This window comes from Entamoeba histolytica, genomic scaffold (assembly GCF_000208925.1).
Source record: "Entamoeba histolytica HM-1:IMSS scf_1104750517595 genomic scaffold, whole genome shotgun sequence".
In the NCBI taxonomy this organism is placed as follows: Eukaryota; Evosea; order Mastigamoebida; family Endamoebidae; genus Entamoeba; species Entamoeba histolytica.
The window spans coordinates 45,290-63,670 of NW_001914926.1; the positions used below are offsets into that span (position 1 = coordinate 45,290).

General features: G+C 24.6%; 9 protein-coding genes across 9 annotated transcripts, besides 3 other annotated features; 5 read left to right on the forward strand and 4 right to left on the reverse strand.

Moving 5' to 3' along the window:
- Window positions 1-2,673: 2,673 nt before the first annotated feature.
- On the forward strand, window positions 2,674-4,158 carry EHI_084980 (uncharacterized protein; the record flags this gene model as incomplete). Its single annotated transcript, XM_647058.2, has 1 exon — window positions 2,674-4,158. The coding sequence occupies one exon, from the start codon at window positions 2,674-2,676 to the stop codon at window positions 4,156-4,158; it is 1,485 nt and encodes a 494-aa protein (XP_652150.2).
- A 91-nt stretch (window positions 4,159-4,249) lies between these two features.
- Window positions 4,250-4,888, forward strand: EHI_084990 (nicotinamide nucleotide adenylyltransferase, putative; the record flags this gene model as incomplete). Its single annotated transcript, XM_647057.1, has 1 exon — window positions 4,250-4,888. One exon carries the CDS (start codon window positions 4,250-4,252, stop codon window positions 4,886-4,888), a length of 639 nt encoding a protein of 212 aa, XP_652149.1.
- Window positions 4,889-5,180: 292 nt separating this feature from the next.
- EHI_085000 (uncharacterized protein) lies at window positions 5,181-6,002 on the reverse strand (the record flags this gene model as incomplete). Its single annotated transcript, XM_647056.1, has 1 exon — window positions 5,181-6,002. One exon carries the CDS (start codon window positions 6,000-6,002, stop codon window positions 5,181-5,183), a length of 822 nt encoding a protein of 273 aa, XP_652148.1.
- A 197-nt stretch (window positions 6,003-6,199) lies between these two features.
- EHI_085010 (uncharacterized protein) lies at window positions 6,200-7,006 on the reverse strand (the record flags this gene model as incomplete). The annotated part of the gene is made up of 2 exons (XM_647055.1): window positions 6,200-6,450; window positions 6,508-7,006. The coding sequence occupies 2 exons, from the start codon at window positions 7,004-7,006 to the stop codon at window positions 6,200-6,202; spliced, it is 750 nt and encodes a 249-aa protein (XP_652147.1).
- A 226-nt stretch (window positions 7,007-7,232) lies between these two features.
- Window positions 7,233-8,720, reverse strand: EHI_085020 (uncharacterized protein; the record flags this gene model as incomplete). Its single annotated transcript, XM_647054.2, has 1 exon — window positions 7,233-8,720. One exon carries the CDS (start codon window positions 8,718-8,720, stop codon window positions 7,233-7,235), a length of 1,488 nt encoding a protein of 495 aa, XP_652146.2.
- A 1,828-nt stretch (window positions 8,721-10,548) lies between these two features.
- Window positions 10,549-11,365: a repeat region.
- Window positions 11,366-11,768: 403 nt separating this feature from the next.
- On the forward strand, window positions 11,769-12,953 carry EHI_085030 (bromodomain protein, putative; the record flags this gene model as incomplete). Its single annotated transcript, XM_647053.1, has 1 exon — window positions 11,769-12,953. The coding sequence occupies one exon, from the start codon at window positions 11,769-11,771 to the stop codon at window positions 12,951-12,953; it is 1,185 nt and encodes a 394-aa protein (XP_652145.1).
- A 1,041-nt stretch (window positions 12,954-13,994) lies between these two features.
- Window positions 13,995-14,070: a repeat region.
- A 64-nt stretch (window positions 14,071-14,134) lies between these two features.
- On the forward strand, window positions 14,135-14,989 carry EHI_085040 (uncharacterized protein; the record flags this gene model as incomplete). The annotated part of the gene is made up of 1 exon (XM_647052.1): window positions 14,135-14,989. One exon carries the CDS (start codon window positions 14,135-14,137, stop codon window positions 14,987-14,989), a length of 855 nt encoding a protein of 284 aa, XP_652144.1.
- Window positions 14,990-15,029: 40 nt separating this feature from the next.
- EHI_085050 (uncharacterized protein) lies at window positions 15,030-15,317 on the reverse strand (the record flags this gene model as incomplete). Its single annotated transcript, XM_647051.1, has 1 exon — window positions 15,030-15,317. One exon carries the CDS (start codon window positions 15,315-15,317, stop codon window positions 15,030-15,032), a length of 288 nt encoding a protein of 95 aa, XP_652143.1.
- A 677-nt stretch (window positions 15,318-15,994) lies between these two features.
- EHI_085060 (uncharacterized protein) lies at window positions 15,995-18,052 on the forward strand (the record flags this gene model as incomplete). The annotated part of the gene is made up of 1 exon (XM_647050.1): window positions 15,995-18,052. One exon carries the CDS (start codon window positions 15,995-15,997, stop codon window positions 18,050-18,052), a length of 2,058 nt encoding a protein of 685 aa, XP_652142.1.
- Window positions 18,053-18,287: 235 nt separating this feature from the next.
- Window positions 18,288-18,381: part of a repeat region that runs on past the window's edge.

The window sequence follows — 18,381 nt, forward strand, 5'->3', positions numbered from 1 at the left end:
ATCAATTCAATTAGTATTTTATTACTCTGTCAAACATCATTCATTTTTACAATAACAATAATCATATAATAATAACAAATTAAAAAGAATATGAATAAGAAAGAAGAACAAAATATCTTATCAGAAATAATGATAAAAGTACAATACAGATAGAAAAGAGTAAGAAAGAAATAAAGAATGTATAAAAATAACAAACTTCTTCTAATCAACTAATGAAAATGAGAAAGAAATGATAATGAATAAGTAATAAAGGTAAAATCAGAGAATAATAAAATATAAATGACAAAGAAAAAAGAGATGTTTAAGAAATGTTATGAAATGAATGAGAATAATGAGATAAAATGAAGAGATAAATGAAGATATAAATTAAAATAAACACTAAATAATAAAAATAAGAAGAAAAAGAGAATTAATACACAACAGAAACAATGCAAAACAAACAATATGATAAAAACAAATAAGAATAAAAGAGATAGAAACAAGAATGTTGGTAACAACAATGAATATAAAATGAAAAATACAGAAAATGAAATAAGAAGAAAGAAATATAAAGATACAAGAAATAATAAACAAAGAAACATAAATGAAATATAATAAAACAAAGAAACAGAATACTAAAAATGAATGACTGTATGTTATTGATAAAGAAAATATATTTATTTGAAAACGATTAAAGATAAAATAAAATATGATAAAATAAACTCAATAATTTCACTGAAAAGATGGAAATTTATAAGGCATTTAATTAAATAAAGAATAAAAATGAAATGAATAACATCAAATAATTCATTAATTAATGAATAACAACATGAAACATTTCATAGAATTATTTAATAATAAAGACACACTCATCTTAAGAAAATAATGTCAATAGAGAATAATTTTATCAATGCTTCATTAATTACTTTTTATTATTCTCTTTATACTATCATTCCTATAATTCTTAACTCATTAAGACTTTCCATTCTTAATTTTGATAAAAATAAATTAACTTTTTTAATAAAACATCAATGATACATTAAATCGATGTTAATGAAATAAAACACAATTTGTTGTACTAATTACATTGTATTTTTATATATTGCTATTTTATTATCATATTATTTAATGTTTATTCATTTTATATTTAATTTCTATATATTAGCTAATTTTGATTGTAATATTTATTGAATTAGTAACAATAAACACATCAAATGTTCTTATTTTTATTATCACATTGTTTTAAACACAAGTTAATTTAATTGATAGTATTAAACAACTATTCTTATACAAATTTTATGAATAAATAACTGTCATTGTTGTTTGTACTACTACTCTCTGTTGTATAAATATTCATTAACGTTAATGAATAAATACAATATGATGGTGTTATGTACTCAATCAAACACCGTGTAAATATAGTATAAATTAGTAACCTATTTATTTAAACTTAATGCATTCTGCTCATAGTAATGGCAAATGATCAATAAAAGCAAACAAGTCGTATTGAATATAATTATTTATTATCTCATTATTAATTTGGTACATCAACAATAACATAATGAAATGCAATATTTAAATATATTGAAATAACTTTATGTAGTTGATACTTGATTGTTGGATGAAAATTCATAAAAGATAGAACTTGTAACACAACCCTTCCATTTAATGAAAACATTTGAAGATAGAATTTGTGAATGAAAGTCTTTTATCAATTGCATTTTTGTTAAATAGCTATTATTCTATTACTTTATTTGATAACAACCCAACAATCCATTTGTTTCATCTTTCTAAAAGAAGCATGTTATTGTAACGATTAATCAGAGTGTTGTTTCATTACCAAACAAGAATGTAGAACATTTGTGCTATAACTATATATCTATACTATCTAATGTGTTTATGTTATTAATCCAAAAAAACAATCAAAATTGTTATTCTTCCTTTTTCAATCTTTATTATTCCCTATTCAAAAATGAAAATCAACCTTCTAGTCATAGTTTCTAATATCCACTATCATGTTGAATATTTCATTTTATTTTCTCTGTGAATTTATTTAGTGGTTGGATTGTGTTTTGTTGGAAACACCCATTCCTTTCACTTCATACAATATGACAGAAATAATAGAAGAAAATTTCATTTAATCACTTTAATAATCACAACCTTATTCAATATACCAAACACAATTTCCAAGACATTTACTAATGAAAATGAAACATTTTTATGAATGTATTTAGAAGAGACTGTGATGGAGAAATACGTGATGTAATTTCAATTGATTCATTTCATAATAGTACCATTTCACTGAAAAATAACGAAGAGTGTTAATACCTTTGTTAGGTAGTGATTAAATTGCTTCATTCACACGTTATTCTAGTTTCACTTTTGAGTTATGAAGTGGTACATCATCAACTCTTTTATTTATTGTTTGTCTCTATAACACATAGTTGAGTGATTTATCCCATGTTATTCTTTCCTCGTTTACAAAAGTTATACAATTATCATGACTATATTAATTCATACTCTTATGTAGACAAAGTAATAACACTCTCAAGATTGTGTTGAAATCCATTAAATGAGAAGGTTAGTAAATGAGTGGAATAAATGTTTAACAATTACCAAACAAACAACACAATAAAGAAGGAATAAAGTTCTAATAAAATGAAAAGAAAAAACTGGAAAAAGAAGAAGAAAAGGATGAGTCAAATCAATCTCATCAGAACAAAACCAAAAGAACAGAGTCGATGTACTTGCAGCAATCCATTATATAGTTTTAGTGTCTGTGCACAATGTAAAAAAGTTATTTACAGGAAAGACAAAGAGTCCGAAACAAGAAGAAGAACTGTAGTTCTATCAATTGAAATAACGCGACTTTTAAATGAGTTTCAAAACATTATTGAATGGTATGATGGAAGTAAACCAGAAGAATTTATACCCATTCGAGATGAATTTATTGAAAGAGTTAATGGAGTAGTGAAAGAAGCATTTGAAAAAGAAAATAAAGAAATAGAAAGAAGAGAGAAAGAAAAGAAAATAAACAAGAAACGAGAGCAAATAATAGAAGAAATTATTAAAACAGAGAATGACTATTATCAAGACATTGAATTAATAGAGAAATATTATATGCCAACATTAAAAAAATATATGAAAGAAGATGGAAAGAAACTAGAAGAAAAATTAAAAGAAATAGAAGAAGTATCATTAGAATTTAATAATATACTGAAAAACAGAAAGAATATTATTGAAGAAATCTATCAAAGAATTGAGAAACTAAATGTTTATGAAGAATATTTTATCCTTTATCATAAGAATGTCAAAACATTTGAAAGTATTAGAAAGAATGAAGAATTTGAAAGTATTAGAAATAAAAACAAAGAACTTAGACAACTTGATATAATGGATTTTCTTGTTAAACCAATTCAAAGAATAACAAAATATCCATTATTTATTAGAGAAATTAAACCATTATTAGTTTCTATTGATACCATTGAATTAGGAAGTAAAATAGAAAATAAAATTCAAGAAGTTATGAAGAAACAAAATGAAAACCAAAGAAAATATCTTTCAGATGAAATGATTAAAGAAATTGAACCACGACTAAGTTGGAAGGAACTTGGAAAAAATTATAGTTTAAGTAAAAGTAATGTATGTTTATTATTAATTAATGAAGATTTAATCATTACAGAAACCATTAAAACTACAAATGAAATTACTGACAAAAAAGAAGAATTTAATTGTATGTTAACATTCACTGATTTTTTATTATTTGGAAGAACAAAACTATTAGGAAAAATTAAAATTAGTAAATACATTGAATTAGCAAATTGTACTCTCGATACTACAACTTGTAAAATTAATGAAGTTATTTTGTTCTATCGTACTATTAGTTATACAATTCAATTCTCAGACGTTTCGGAAAAAGCTATTTGGGTCACCAAATTTAATGAAGTTCCACACAACCAATTAACAAAGATGCCTTTGTGTTGTGATGGAGAATCTGACGACAAACCAAACAATGACAAAATAAATACAACCTCATCTAATGACATCTTTAATATTCTTAACACGTTCCAACCAGTTTCACAACCACCCCCTCCAATACAGAAAACAGAACAAACCAACCAATTAAATAATGGAACAAACACTCCACCACTTGAACAATCAGAAGAATCAATCTTGTAAATTGATTAATTTTTTTCATAAATTTAACATTAAATAACAACTTACAAAAACTAAAAAGTAAAACATAAAAACAAAAATTAATAAAAAGAAGATGGAAGAAAAAGACATCATCATAGTTTGTTGTGGTTCATATAATCCAATTCACTACATTCACTTATTGTTATTTGAACTAACAAAAAACTATTTCAAAGAACATGGAAGAAATGTTGTGAAAGGAATTATTTCTCCTGCTAATGACTTATATTGGAAAAAAGGACTTCTTTCATCAAAACATCGTGTTGCAATGTGTCAAGAAGCAGTAAAAACATCTGATTGGATCATTGTTGATGATTGGGAGAGCAAACAAAAAGAATATGTACGAACATATAATGTATTAAAACATGAAAGAGAGGTGTATGGGAATGAATATGACATTTATTTTATTGGAGCAGATGATTTAATTCCAAACATGATGAATAAAAATTGTTGGGACCAAGTCTTACTAGAAAAAATCGTTAATGAGTTTGGTATTGTTTTCTTTAAACGAACCAACCCTAATTGTTCTGAACAAATCAAAAGCTATCCATTATTTGCTCGTCACTTAAATCATATTTTTATAATAGATTCATTTCAATCACAACACAGTTCAACATTAGTTCGTCAATTAGTAAAATCAAGAATGAGTATTAAATATTTAGTACCTGACGAAGTTATTTATTATATCACACAACATCAACTTTATCTTGAATAATTATTTTAACTAACAAGTAAAAAAAAACAAACCAGAAAAAAAATGAATAAAATATAATTTATTATAATCTCATTTCGTTTTTGTTTTTGAAAAGAAAAGATATTAATTATTTAAAACAAGAAACAAAAATAATAAAAAGTTAAAATAAATAATAAATGGATATTTTTGAGTAGTAATCTATTATTACTTTATTAATAAATTCTTCTATTATGTGATAATTTTGGTAAAAATAACATTAAAAAAACTGAACGTATAGAAGTATAATAACAATACATGTTTTAGTGTTTTTCTTCTATTGCTTTATTGTGTTGGCATAGAAATCAAATTCTGAGTAAGCAACTTCTCCTATCTTTAAGTCATAATCATATTCTATTTCAGAACTACTTTCTTGGATAGTTTCAGGTTGATAAATTTGTTGTTGTTGAGGATCAAGAGCTGTACCTTGAAACTTTTCATCAAATTCATGGAATGAAATAAAATGAGCATCTTCAAAGTTAGATTCTTTTGTACAATCTTTATTACCAATAAAGATTGTAGTAATTTTATTACCATTTTTAAAAAGATTAGAAAGTAATTTATGTACTTTCATTCCAACATTTTGTTCAACAGTTTCTCTTTTTTCAGAAACAAACTTATTTAATGTGGAGTCAAAAAATGGAAGAGAAGAAAGTCTTTTACTTGTTAATTTTTCAGTTCCAATAGCAGATTTAGTGCATTCTACCCTAACTTTAGGATCAACCAAATTTTTTCTTTTAAACATTTCATTAAAGAGATGCATTAAGATTAGTTGATTATTTCTCATTTTTGCACTTGTTTTAATGTTATCAAATTTATTTTCTTTTAGGTCTTCAATCATCATTCCATTCTTATCAAAATCTAATTTACCGTTAGTAACTAAATAATTTATTCCTTCGTCAAATATTGTTCTTCCATTTTCGTCAAGAATTTTTTTTATTGGGAAGTATGCTAACATTCTTTGGGATGAACGTTTAGATTTTGTAATAAGAAATTGCCAATGGAATGATTTAATTGAAGTATAAATACATGCTCCTAAATATTGGTATAGACTATTTGTTGCATTTCTCCTTGTAAGGGCTTGTTTGGTGGCTTTCATCTAAATTTAAATTTAGTTGCAAGTTATTTTTCCTCTTTTTTTAAGACTTTTTAATTATTTTAAGTAATAATATAATTATAAATAATAATATCAATTTGAATATCATTAAATAAGTCATTCATTTAAATTTTTATAGTTTTTTTATAATAAAATTATTAATAATTTAAAACTTTACTGTTCAATTCAACTAACACTATTTACTGTAATGAAGACATCACAAATACAGATTGTTTTTCTGCTTCTGGAACAGAATTTGTTATTTCATTTATTTTTGTTTGAATTGAGTCAGCAATGTCTTCATTTACATGAATATAAATCATAGCTACATCGATATATTTCTTTATAACAGCTTTACATGATTCTGCTGGTTCATTGGTAAGTGCGTTTTTAATTTGTTCAATTAAATTTAATTGTTCTCCTTCAACACAAACAACTAATACCTTTTGGTCTATAAAATGAATAACAAATTGTATTTCTTTTTATTTAAAAACATTATGAAACAAACCTACTTTCTTTGAAACTGGTTTTTCATTTTTATCTTTACTTTTTGGTGTGAGAACTCGTGAACGAATAGAAAATGGTTGTGATGAAATAGACAATGTATTATTAAGGTCTAATGATAAAAATAATTGGTCTTTGTGATGATTTCTTGAACTAGAACAATTTGACCTACATCTATCAAATGTAAATACTTGTCTTCCGTTAACAATTTTTCCTTCAAGAAATTTTTGATTGCTTGAAACACCAACTTCAATAACTTTTCTTCCTTTAGAACAAATAGTACATTCTTTGACTTCATCAGTAGTCCTTACTTTCAATACTCGCATCCTTAATCCTGCATATAAAATATCTTCAGGTCGAATAGAATTTTGTGATAACCAAAGTGGTGGTGCAGAAAATTCGATTGAGAAAGGTACGTGTCGAAAGATTGTTTGAGATGACATGTTTAAGACAGCTGTATTTTCATTGAAAGACGTTGAAATTAGTTGTGATTCTCCTGTCATTTTCTCCTTGACTTTTCGATTTCAAGATTTTTTTCACTTTTTTCATTTCAAAATCTTTATTTTTTCTCTTTTTCTTAGATTTTATAGTTCTTTTTCTCCCGTTTATTTCCATATTTTTTCAATACACTAACAATTCCTTCTTTTGTTAATTCATTGAAATTACTAATAGTTTTATTTATTTTAGGAATATAAAATTAAGTGATACAAACAAAAAAAAAATACCTGATTAATTCACCATTATTTGGTTAAAGTCTGTGTCAATAACAACATTCTTAACATGAGAATAAAATTTCTTTACATCCCCAATAAATGTTGGTCTCTTTTTCTTCGTTATTTTACCAGCTATGTAAAGGGATAAGAATTCTAAATTCTCATTAACAAGGAAATTTGATGCTTTGAATATAGAATTAGCAATTGTAATTCTAACATTCATTGATTTAATATTTGGGTGATTGGTAAGATCAAATGTTGTTCCACAAAGTACTGTCAATGCAGTAACACTTTGGGGAATGAAGTTGCATTCAGATTTCTTTAATTTTCCAATTTCTAAGTTTTGAATTCCTTCTGCAAGTTGGTTTTTAATAGATGAAATAGTAAGAGATGTGAGGGTAGTTGGAATACTAAATGTTTTTGGATATTCTCCTATTGACAATGCCTTTAATTGAGTATTAAACACAATGTCATCTTTTTTATCTACTTGATAAAGAACTAATTTTGTTAATGAAGAAGGACAGTGTAATATTGTTGAAAATGGAATTTCTAAGTCTTCAACATTTAATGGAATTAATTGAATATCACTTGTAGTCATTTTTTTAATATTTAAATTTGAAATATTTTCAATTATTCTTTCATTTCCAGGAGTTAAAGAATCACTTAAGTCTTCGAAACAAGTACAACTGATAGGTAATTTTAATTTAAATCCTGGATTGTCAGTTATAACTTTTGTGATTGTTGTTAAATGTTCAAGATTTAAATCATATAAATGTCCTTTTATTTCAAGTGGATAAAAATATTTTATATATTCTTTTGCCACTTTATCATTTTCTAAAAAGTTAATAAAATGATTTGCTTGTAATTTTGGAATTATTGGGATAATAAATTTATATTGTAAAATTTCTTCTTCACTTTCTTTTCCTTCAGTAAATTTATCAGGTAAGGTAATAACATGATTGTACATATGATTAATGCAAACAGGAAGAGATTTTCGGATAAGTTCAATTTTTGTAAAGTCTGAATTATTTTTAATTTCGTAACAGATACAAATTTTAACATTTTGAATAGTATTTAGTAAGGTAATAATAGAACTTATGAGTGTCTTTTCATCAGTCATTAAATCATGTCCAATAATTAGTTGAATGTATTGTAATGAAGGAAAATTTGAGACGTTTTGGATAAATTCAATAAGACTTTTTGAATTGAATGGTTGTTTTATTATTTCAAGTAATGGCATTGGTCGTTTAAAATTTTGAAGAAGAACACCTCTTCCAACCATTTTAGGACTTGAAATTATTTCTGCATCAAAATAGCCATGAGTGATAGAACATTTATTGAACTTTGTAATTTCATTATCATTTAAAAGTGAAAAGTCAAAAGGACACTTGAAATGAATGATTTTAGGAAAAAGGGATCTTGCTAAAGAATAATAGTCAATAGGACTTGGAACGGTTGACATATCAATCACAGGATTTGATAAAATAGTTTTGTACAATCTCATTATTTTCTTATTGACAAATTGAAATGTAATAAGATCTCTTTTGAGGTGGATATATTGAAGGACTTCTTTAATAAATGATTCTTCGAGGATAACAACCATAAACCACGCTTTTTAGTTCTAAAGACTTTTTTTCTCATATATTTTTAATTTTTGTATCTTTTACATTTCTAAGAAATACAATATAATCTTTTGTTTTTTTCAATTATTAATTGAAATTTATTTTTGTTAAAAGGCTATTTAATAAATCCTGAGGTAATTATTTTTGTGAATATAGGAATAAAAAAAATAGTCACAACAAGAAGTTTTTGAAGGTTGTTGATGAAGAGAATTAGTCTTAGTTAAATAATAGAGAAGTGATTCATTGTCTTAAAACACAACTAAAAATAATTTTTTTAATATTATTTTATAATCCAGTATTTAAAATATATAATAAACTACAAATATTCAAACAGTAATTAATCAAGTAATACTTTGTACTTGCCAATTACAGTCATTCTTAAATACAGTAAAATTCTATGAACTAACAAGATGTATTTATAAAGAAAAATACTAAAATGAAATAAATTCCATTGTAATTAAACCATTAAGAAAGAGTATTGAAATATTATAATAGTGAGAAGATTCAAAACACTAGATAGAATCAAAAAAGAAAGGATTTGTTGATAATACTGAAAAGACATTAAAAAGCGTTTAGTTAATTGATCCAGAATGAATGAAAAATAAGGAAGATATAATGAATAAAAAACTTGAAACGATTAATGAATTAAAAAAGAGAGAGTAAAGTAAACATAATTGAAGAAATGTGAAAGAAATTAAATGAAGACAAAATCAAGTATGAATCTTTAAAGAAACAGAATAAAATCAAAATAGAAAAAAACTTGAGGGAAATAAAAAGAGCAATAGAGATAATACCATTTCACTTTATAAATGTCTTACTTTTATATTCAAAAAAATAATAAACTTAAGAACATAGAAGAAAGTATTTTGAGACATAACTTTGATATTGATAATGATAATATTATGCCTTTAAGTAGAGAGTGTATGAGTCAAGACAATATAAAGAAACTAATATAGAAATGACTTTTTCATGCTTCTTTCATGTTTAAACAAGTCAGATTTGATAATGACCAAAATGAATGGATTAAAAGAAATTGTATTTTTAATAAAAAAATATTGAGTATAATAGTCTTTCATTTATCATTATAGATACTAATAAAAATAAAGTTAATGAATTTATTTATCAAAACATCAATACAGAAAATCTTACATCAATGACCCTCAATCTTTTTTTTGTTCATTATTCAAATCAATAATAAAACAGAATGTAATAAGTTGAATATCACTAACTAACAATATATATTTTATTTGACTTGATTAAAAACAAAACGATTATTTACTTTTGGGTTCGGGAGATATGACATTAATGTTAAGAAAAAAGGAGAAGAAGAAAGTACATATCATCAGCATATGTACCAATATAATGATTATTCTTTATGTAAAAGTTGTCATTTTACATTAACACATTGAGGAATGGTGGTTTTCTTAAATTTTCAATTACAAGTCATTTAAGAAGTGTGTTTATAATCAAAAAAAATATAGTTGGATATACTATCGCTTTAGAAGGAGATGTTTTTAAATTTTATTTTTATTGGTCATTAAATATTTTGGTCTATTACCAAAAAGAAATGATAAAACATTAGACTTTTGTTACTTTAATAACAGTCGTTTATTCACAAGTTTTGGATAATTTAATTCACTCCTTTTTTGGTTCACAAAAAATTCCTTTTCACATTTGGTTTTAAATTGTTTTATCACAAACCTTTCTCTTGTTAAACCACATATTATATATGGATGATTTAAAAATATTGACTAATAGTCTCGATGAAATGGAAAAAGCACACAAATTAACTAAAGAAATATTTAATGCAATATGATTAAAAATTAATGTAGAAAAGAGTGGGATAATGACTAATATTAATAGTCAAATAAATGGTGAATTAGCTGAATTACCAAGAGTAACTAATGATAATCCTTATAAATATCTTTGTATTGAAATAGGAGATAAAGTAAATATTAATAAATATTGTACAAGAATATTAAATGATGTATCTTCTATTCTATCATCACTAAACACTATGAAATATAGCATTCTCAATACAATAAGAAAGATTAATAGTGATATAATCTCCAAATTAAGATATGGATTTTGTATTGTCAAATGGAAACTATGAGAGTTGGAGAATATAGATAAACAAATAAGAAAATCATTAATACAACTCCAATTATACAGTAGAAATATTCCCAAAAGTATGCTATTTGTTAAAATAAATGAATTGGGAATAGGATTAATGTCAGCAAGAGATGAATATGGTAAAGAATTACTAAGAATATATTTAAAATATAAATATCAAGCACAGAAATAGGAGAAATGATAGAATCAATAAAAGAAAATCCAAATTGAATAATTAAAAGAATGAAGAAAGCATTTGGTAAGAAGATTAATTTTAATGAATTAATGAATATAATTAAATGAAAGAAAACACAATGTAAAGGAAGTATTTGAATGTGTAGCTAATGAATTAAATGAAAGATATTTAAATGAATGGAAAGAAAAGAAATGTGGTGAATATATAAGAAATACAAATTGTTATTAACTAAAGTAATACATATACAATCAATAATTTAAATTATTAAAATAATTATATACAATTTAAAATTATATAATAAAAATAACAATAAAAAAACATGAAATATATAGTAATTTATATTATATACTATAATAACCTATTAATATAAAAACATTCTAAAAGGAGCAATGGTATAAATGAAACATACGGAGAGATAAAAAAGGTATTAAATTTCATTGACATGAATGTCATAAATCTTTAAGACACAAACGCATGTATTAATTACCTTTTTTAAAACTATTAATACTTTGAAGTAATATTTTGAAGTTATAAAAAGGCAATAAGTTGAAGATAAATTGAATTAATGATGTTATATAAAACAAATAAAATAAAAAGAGAAAAACTACCAACTAAATAACAAATGTTTGGTCTTGCAGAAGACATACAACAAGGGAAAATCTCAATATCAAATCTTCACCTACGAGATGTTGAAGATATAACAATGAATGAAGAAACAGTTAACACATTTTTTAAAGAATTATATGAATCAGGAGATGGTGATTATTCATTTGAAGGAGACAAAGAAATGAAAGTATATAAATTTATTTTATCAACGCGATGTTCATATTTTTATCAATACTTTAGTTTAGAAAAACAACCAACGATTGAATTAAATAAAGAAACATTAAAAGGATTTATTACATGGTGTTATACAAATAAAATTGAAATGGAAATGAAAGAATGTTTAGAATTACTTCATTTTATTCAAAAGAATTGGATTAATGAACCAATTAGTAGTATATTTTATTGTATTATTAAAAGAATTAAAAATGACTTTGAAGCAAATATATATGATAATTGGGCATTAGTAGAAGAATTCTTTTTAAATGAAGCACATAGAAGATATTATGAAGATTATTTTAAAAGTTTAAGTCAACTTTGTTTAAAAGAAATAATAAATAAAAAAGATTATTCATTTGTAGGAAAGATATTACCATATGTATTACTTTCAATGAATAAACATATTGAAATTATAAAAGAAAAAAAGAATATTGAAAAGAAAAAGAAAACAAAAAAAAATATAACAAAACCAATTGAAACAGATTTAACAGTTACTCTTCTTCATCAAGAAAAAAAACCAAAAAAATTAAATACTAAAGAATTGTTAGAAACAAATGTTCATAAAGAAAAAAAATTATCGAAAAAAGAAATTTCTAATGGTATTGAAGATGAATTATTAATTTCTTCAAATCGTCTTGATACTCAATTCCCTTTAAATAGTCAAAACACTTCTTTGATTAATAAACTTCTTTCTTCTTTATTAAGAAATAAAGCATCATTCGCATTTAAAGAACCAGTTGACCCTCAATTAACAGGTGCAATTAATTATTTTGATATTATTAAACATCCAATGGACCTTGGAACAATAAAAAATAAATTAAAAGATAAAACTTATAAAAATGTAAATGAAGTACTTTCTGATATTGATTTAGTTTGGAATAATGCATTTAAATATAATGCCCCTAATTCTGAAGTTTGGAATCTTGCTAAAACAATGTCAGATGCATATGAAAAGAAACTATCAACAATGAAATTTTCTATTTAAAGTATTTTAATTGAAACTTTTTTTTTTCATTAAAAATTAAATATTTCTTGGTTTATCAGACATTCTTTGTCTTGAGTTACTTAATGGAAATTTACATAAAATTGATATATAAATGTTTTTTTTTATTTGTCAAATTCATTCTATCCCCTTCAGTATGGAAACACTGAAATATTTGAAGTAATGTTTGAAGTAATAATAAATTATTGACTCAATTTACAAGACAAATAGTCAATTGTTTCTGTGTATGAAGAAGTAGCTCCTTGAATAAACATTTCAAAATAACATCAAGAAAAAAATAAGAAATATTACACTCTAATATTACTTTAACTGTTTCAGCAAAGTTACTCTTAAACGATATCACATCATCCAATTATGTAGCATGTGTAGGCAATTTGCCAGTAAAATAGTACATCATGTTCTCAGATATGATGGTAGTATTATAAACCACGTTTCAAAACCTTTTTTTAATGTTTTAATGAAGTGATACAATAGAGAATAAATCTTAAATGTTTTTCATAATGTCTTGATAGTAATAAGCTATACAAATTCATGACTTCATAGTAAAAGGATAAAACCATAATCATTTTGTCACTAAAAATGGTTATGCTTAATAATTACAACCAAATGTGAGTAATTCCAAATCCAAAAGTAATTTTTAATTCAACTAAACGATTTGACAGTTCAGTGCATGGAAAGAGATGTACTCTTAAAGCTTTGATGATGAGTAATAGAAAAATAGTCATATAAGACATTTTGTCAGGAATAGTTGGTTAAGTAAATATAATTTACATTCTTTTATGAGACTTCATTCAAATAGGGGATTGTCACAACGTCTTTTGATGTACAACTCAACCTTGCCTTTGAAGGAATATTTCTTTTTTGTCGAGAAACACTAACTTTAAGTTTTTTCTTGTTGGTTCTTTGGACATCCTGTTTGATTAAGTCATCCAAATTAATGAATTTACTTTTTCCATCGTTAGATTAACTAAAGAAGACAGTGCTGTCTTTCTTTCAAGATGTATTTCTTTTGTAAAAATAACGAAAACAATTAATTAAGTACTGACAAAATTGATTTCTATTATTCTTTGCTCAGGAGAGAGACTAATCCCATCTCTTCGCTGTTAAAATAAATAAAAATACTAAAAATAAAAATAAAAAGAAAAATTTTTTTTTATATTCAAATGAAAAAAATTTCATATGAATATCAACCAATACAAATTAATTCTTTTTCTATTAGTGGAAATCTTCCTATTGGGACTTTAATAATTAATAATGAAGAAATGATAGAATTAGAAAGACAAGGGAATGGTATTATAAAACAAATTACTCTTGAAATAACATTAGAAGAAAGTTGTAATGGTAAAGAAATTTTTTTTGATTTTAAAAAAGGAAAAATAGAAACAAAACAAAATGAAAGAAATGAAAAAATACTTATAGAAAAAGGAGTAAAACAAGGAGATATTATAAAAATTAAAAAATTTATTACAACATATTATTTTATGATTGAAATTAAACCATCACCGCAATTTGTTATTGAAGGAGATATTGTTTATACTTCAGTATTTACTTTAGAAGATAATAATTATTCAATTTTATTACCAAATGGAAATATTAAACAATTACATTTACCTAATATAACACAAAATTCTCTTGTTATATTAAAAGAATGTGGAATATTTTTAAAAAATAAACATCGTTATGGAGATCTTTATGTAAATTTTTTACAATACAAAAATATGCAAATTTTTACAACATTAGAAGAATATAATCTTAATTATTCTTTTAGAACTTCTTTAGAACCTCTTAACAAAACACCTACAACTTTTATTTCTATTCAAAAAAATGAATTATTAACATATCAACCAATTTTAATTTTAAGAGAAATAGAAGATGATAATTCATTTCTTATAAAATATAAAAAAGTGTATTTAATACCAAATTACTCACAAACACCTTATTATGTCTGTTTTAAAAATGATGGAAATAAATCAATAAATATGTTACAAGGTGATATTGTCTTTAAAGTTATTCTTTAATATTCTTAAATAAAAAGTAAAAAAAAAATTAATTTTTTTTTTAAGCTTTAGTTGCAGTTAACACTTCAATGTTAGATTCTTTAGTTGAAATTTTCTTTATAAAATTAATAAATTGAGCAAAATGAGTTGTTTTCATATGTGCATCTAATTTTTCTTGTGATTCCCATTCTTCAATCATAATATAATGAGTTGTATTAGTCACTTCATTTACAAATGAATATGAAATACAACCAGGATCTTTTCTACTAGCATTAACCATTGTTGTTACTTCAGCAAGTAACTCAGGATCTTCTGTTAAGTACATATGGCAATGAACAATAACAACCATTAACTGATTAATAAGTTCTAATAACCTTTTTATTCTTTCGTTTTTAGAGTAAAACAAAAAGTTTTCTAATTAAAAAAAAAAATAGAAATGAAACTTCAATCTTATTTTTATTGATGTTTTTCATTTTATTATTTTTAACTGAAATTTTATCTCTTCTTCTTCTTGTATTAGCTTCTTCTTATCCAACTCTCTTTTGTTAATGTAAAATATCTTCTATTAATTATAAACAAAAAAAAATACCTTCAAATTACTTATTTTGTTTTAATATTTCAGTTAATTTGAAATTCACAATGTTTTGTGCATCTAATACTGCTTGCATAGTTTGCTCAATTGTAATAGGTCCATCAATTTTATTATCAAGAATCGTTTCACTAGAAGAATTAACTGAATTATTCAATGTGATTTTAACTAGTGGGTTACTCATTAGTTTGTTATTTATCAAAAACTAGTTTTCAATAGTAAAAGAAATAATAAAGTTTTATCTCACTTTTAATCTTATCAATAGAACTTAAAAATCAGTCATGAAATCTAGGTTTGTGTGATCATATTCTCTGTATTAAATCTAAAAATCACAAAAAATCACGAAATTTATAAGTAGACAATCTGTATTTTCTAAGTATGCAACTAGATTTAATATTCTTTTCCCACCTCAATCATCTAAACAATTAGAACAAAGAATGGAACAAATTACAAATGGATCTCTTCTTGAACAACAAATATTGGCATCAAAAAGAGATGAAAAGAAAGAAGTTTCTATTCAAGAAGAAAGTTTTTCTGGAATTCATGAAGAAGAAAATAAACCAGAAACACAACCGAATTTGTGGGGAGGTATTGCTTTGAGAAATGAAAATTCAACTGAAAAGATTAAAGGAGACAGTAACCCTGTTTTAAGAAAACAACCTAAAAGAACTTCTGTTGTTGAGCTTATTGGAAGTTCAAAGCCTGTTGTTCAAGAAAAGGCCGATGGACATAGACTTACTGTTTTTGTAAACAAAAAAGATAATCCTCATGATGGTGATTCATTTGGTGATACTCTTTTCAATGCACCAATTTCTGTACCTCCAAAATTGTCTATTGGAGATTTTAATGAATTTACTGTTCAAAAAAGAGTTAGACAAAGTGTTTTTGAAAGGGAAGACAAACCTAAAGATACTAATAAGACAGTAGAATTAAATGTGAACAATAATTCTGTTCCTGCATTTTCAAATACATTTGCAGATTTTAAAATTCCATCACAAGGAGATTTTAATGGGGTTTCATCATTTGGCTCAGGGACAAAACAAAACCAATCAAACCCATTTGCTTCTGGCACTTTTTCTTTTGGTAGTTTAGGGCTTCAAGCTGAACCTCCTAAAGAAGAAAAGATTGAAAAAGAAGTTGAAGAGCAACCACAACAAGTTACAAAAGAAGATACACAAAGTGGACCTTTTGAAAATAAATATTATACTCCACAAAAACGTGAATTTGTTTCATTTGAAGCTCCAACAATTCCAACAGAAAAAGAAGTTCCTTCACTTACCGCAAAGTTAGAAGATGAAAAAGTAGTTGAAGAAAAAAAGATTGAAGTAACAAAAGATGGATTCAAATTTGATTTTGGAACAAATGAAACAGCAAAATCTGAAAATACATCAAATGGATTTTCTTTCGGAAATATTGATTTTGGAAAAGGATTCAATTTTGGTACTTTTTCGAGTGTTGAAAAAACAAGTCAAAAGGAAAATGAGAAAAAAGACAATGACAAACCAACAGAACAGACTAACACCGCTTCTAATCCTTTCACTAATTTCTCATTTAATGGATTTAATAGTACTGTTGATACTAAGAGCAATGAAAAACCAAAAGAAGAAAATCAAACAAATAATATTTTTGGAGGATTCTCATTTAATGGATTTGGAACCACTGATAAGAAAAAAGATGAAAATACTTCAACTTCTATCTTTGGAAACTTTTCATTTGATGGATTTGGAACCACTGACAAGAAGGTAGATGAATCTTCTAAAGAAGAACAATCTTCAAATAATTTATTTGCTGGACTAAAAGGTAATGAAAATAATGAAGATAAAAAGGTTCAAGAAAATGGGTTTAAACATGCCGATTTTGGAAATTGTTTTATATCTACTGGGTTTGGAAATAACGAAAAACCTAAAGAAGAGACTCAAAATACTATAGGAGGTTCATTTAATAATGGTTTAAGTACAAATAATGCATTTAGTTTTGGAAATAATTCTAATTTAGGAAATCCATTTAATCAATCACAAAACAATAATACAACTGAAAAAGATGATGATAAATTAGAAGAAGAAGAAAATAAAACTGAATTTAAGCCAGTTATTAAGATGGAAGTTCAAGAACAAAAGGTTGATGAAAACCAAGAATACGTAATGCAAAGTGTTATTAAGATTGCTCGTTTGTATCAAGAGAAAAATCAAGAAGGAAAAGTCATTAGTACTGAATGGAGAGCCCTTGGGTCTGAGGCAACACTTAGTGTGATTAAGAATAAACAAAATGGTAAAATTCAACTAAATGTTATAAATACCGCTACAGGGTCTCCATTTGTTCTCTGTTATTTACAAAAGGGAGTTGTTTCTATTAAAAAAGCAACTTCAAATAGATGTGTGTTCAAATGCTTTGAAAAGGATAATACAACAAATAAGATTGTCCCTAAATATTACACACTATGTTTTACTTCTACTGAAGATAATGACAAACTCATTGGAATTATTGAAAAACTTTAATTGATTTGGTTTAAATTTAGATTAAATAAGGGAAGTTCTTTTCAAGAAAAAGTTTATAAATTATAAATTATTTTAACCACAAAGAAAATAATTATTTATTTCTTTTAAATTCAAACTAAATTAATGTTAAGCTCATTTACTAATCTACTTATTTTGAGAGTTATTGGTTTTATTATAAATCATGAATAATAAACATCAAAGGAATTATTTATTTCTTTTCTTTTATTATTTTCATTTCTTTGTTTTCTTCTTATTTTTCTTTTCTAATATGTTATTTCCTATTTCACATTCTCTGGTACAGTAGTACATCACTGTTCTAACTAATTCAA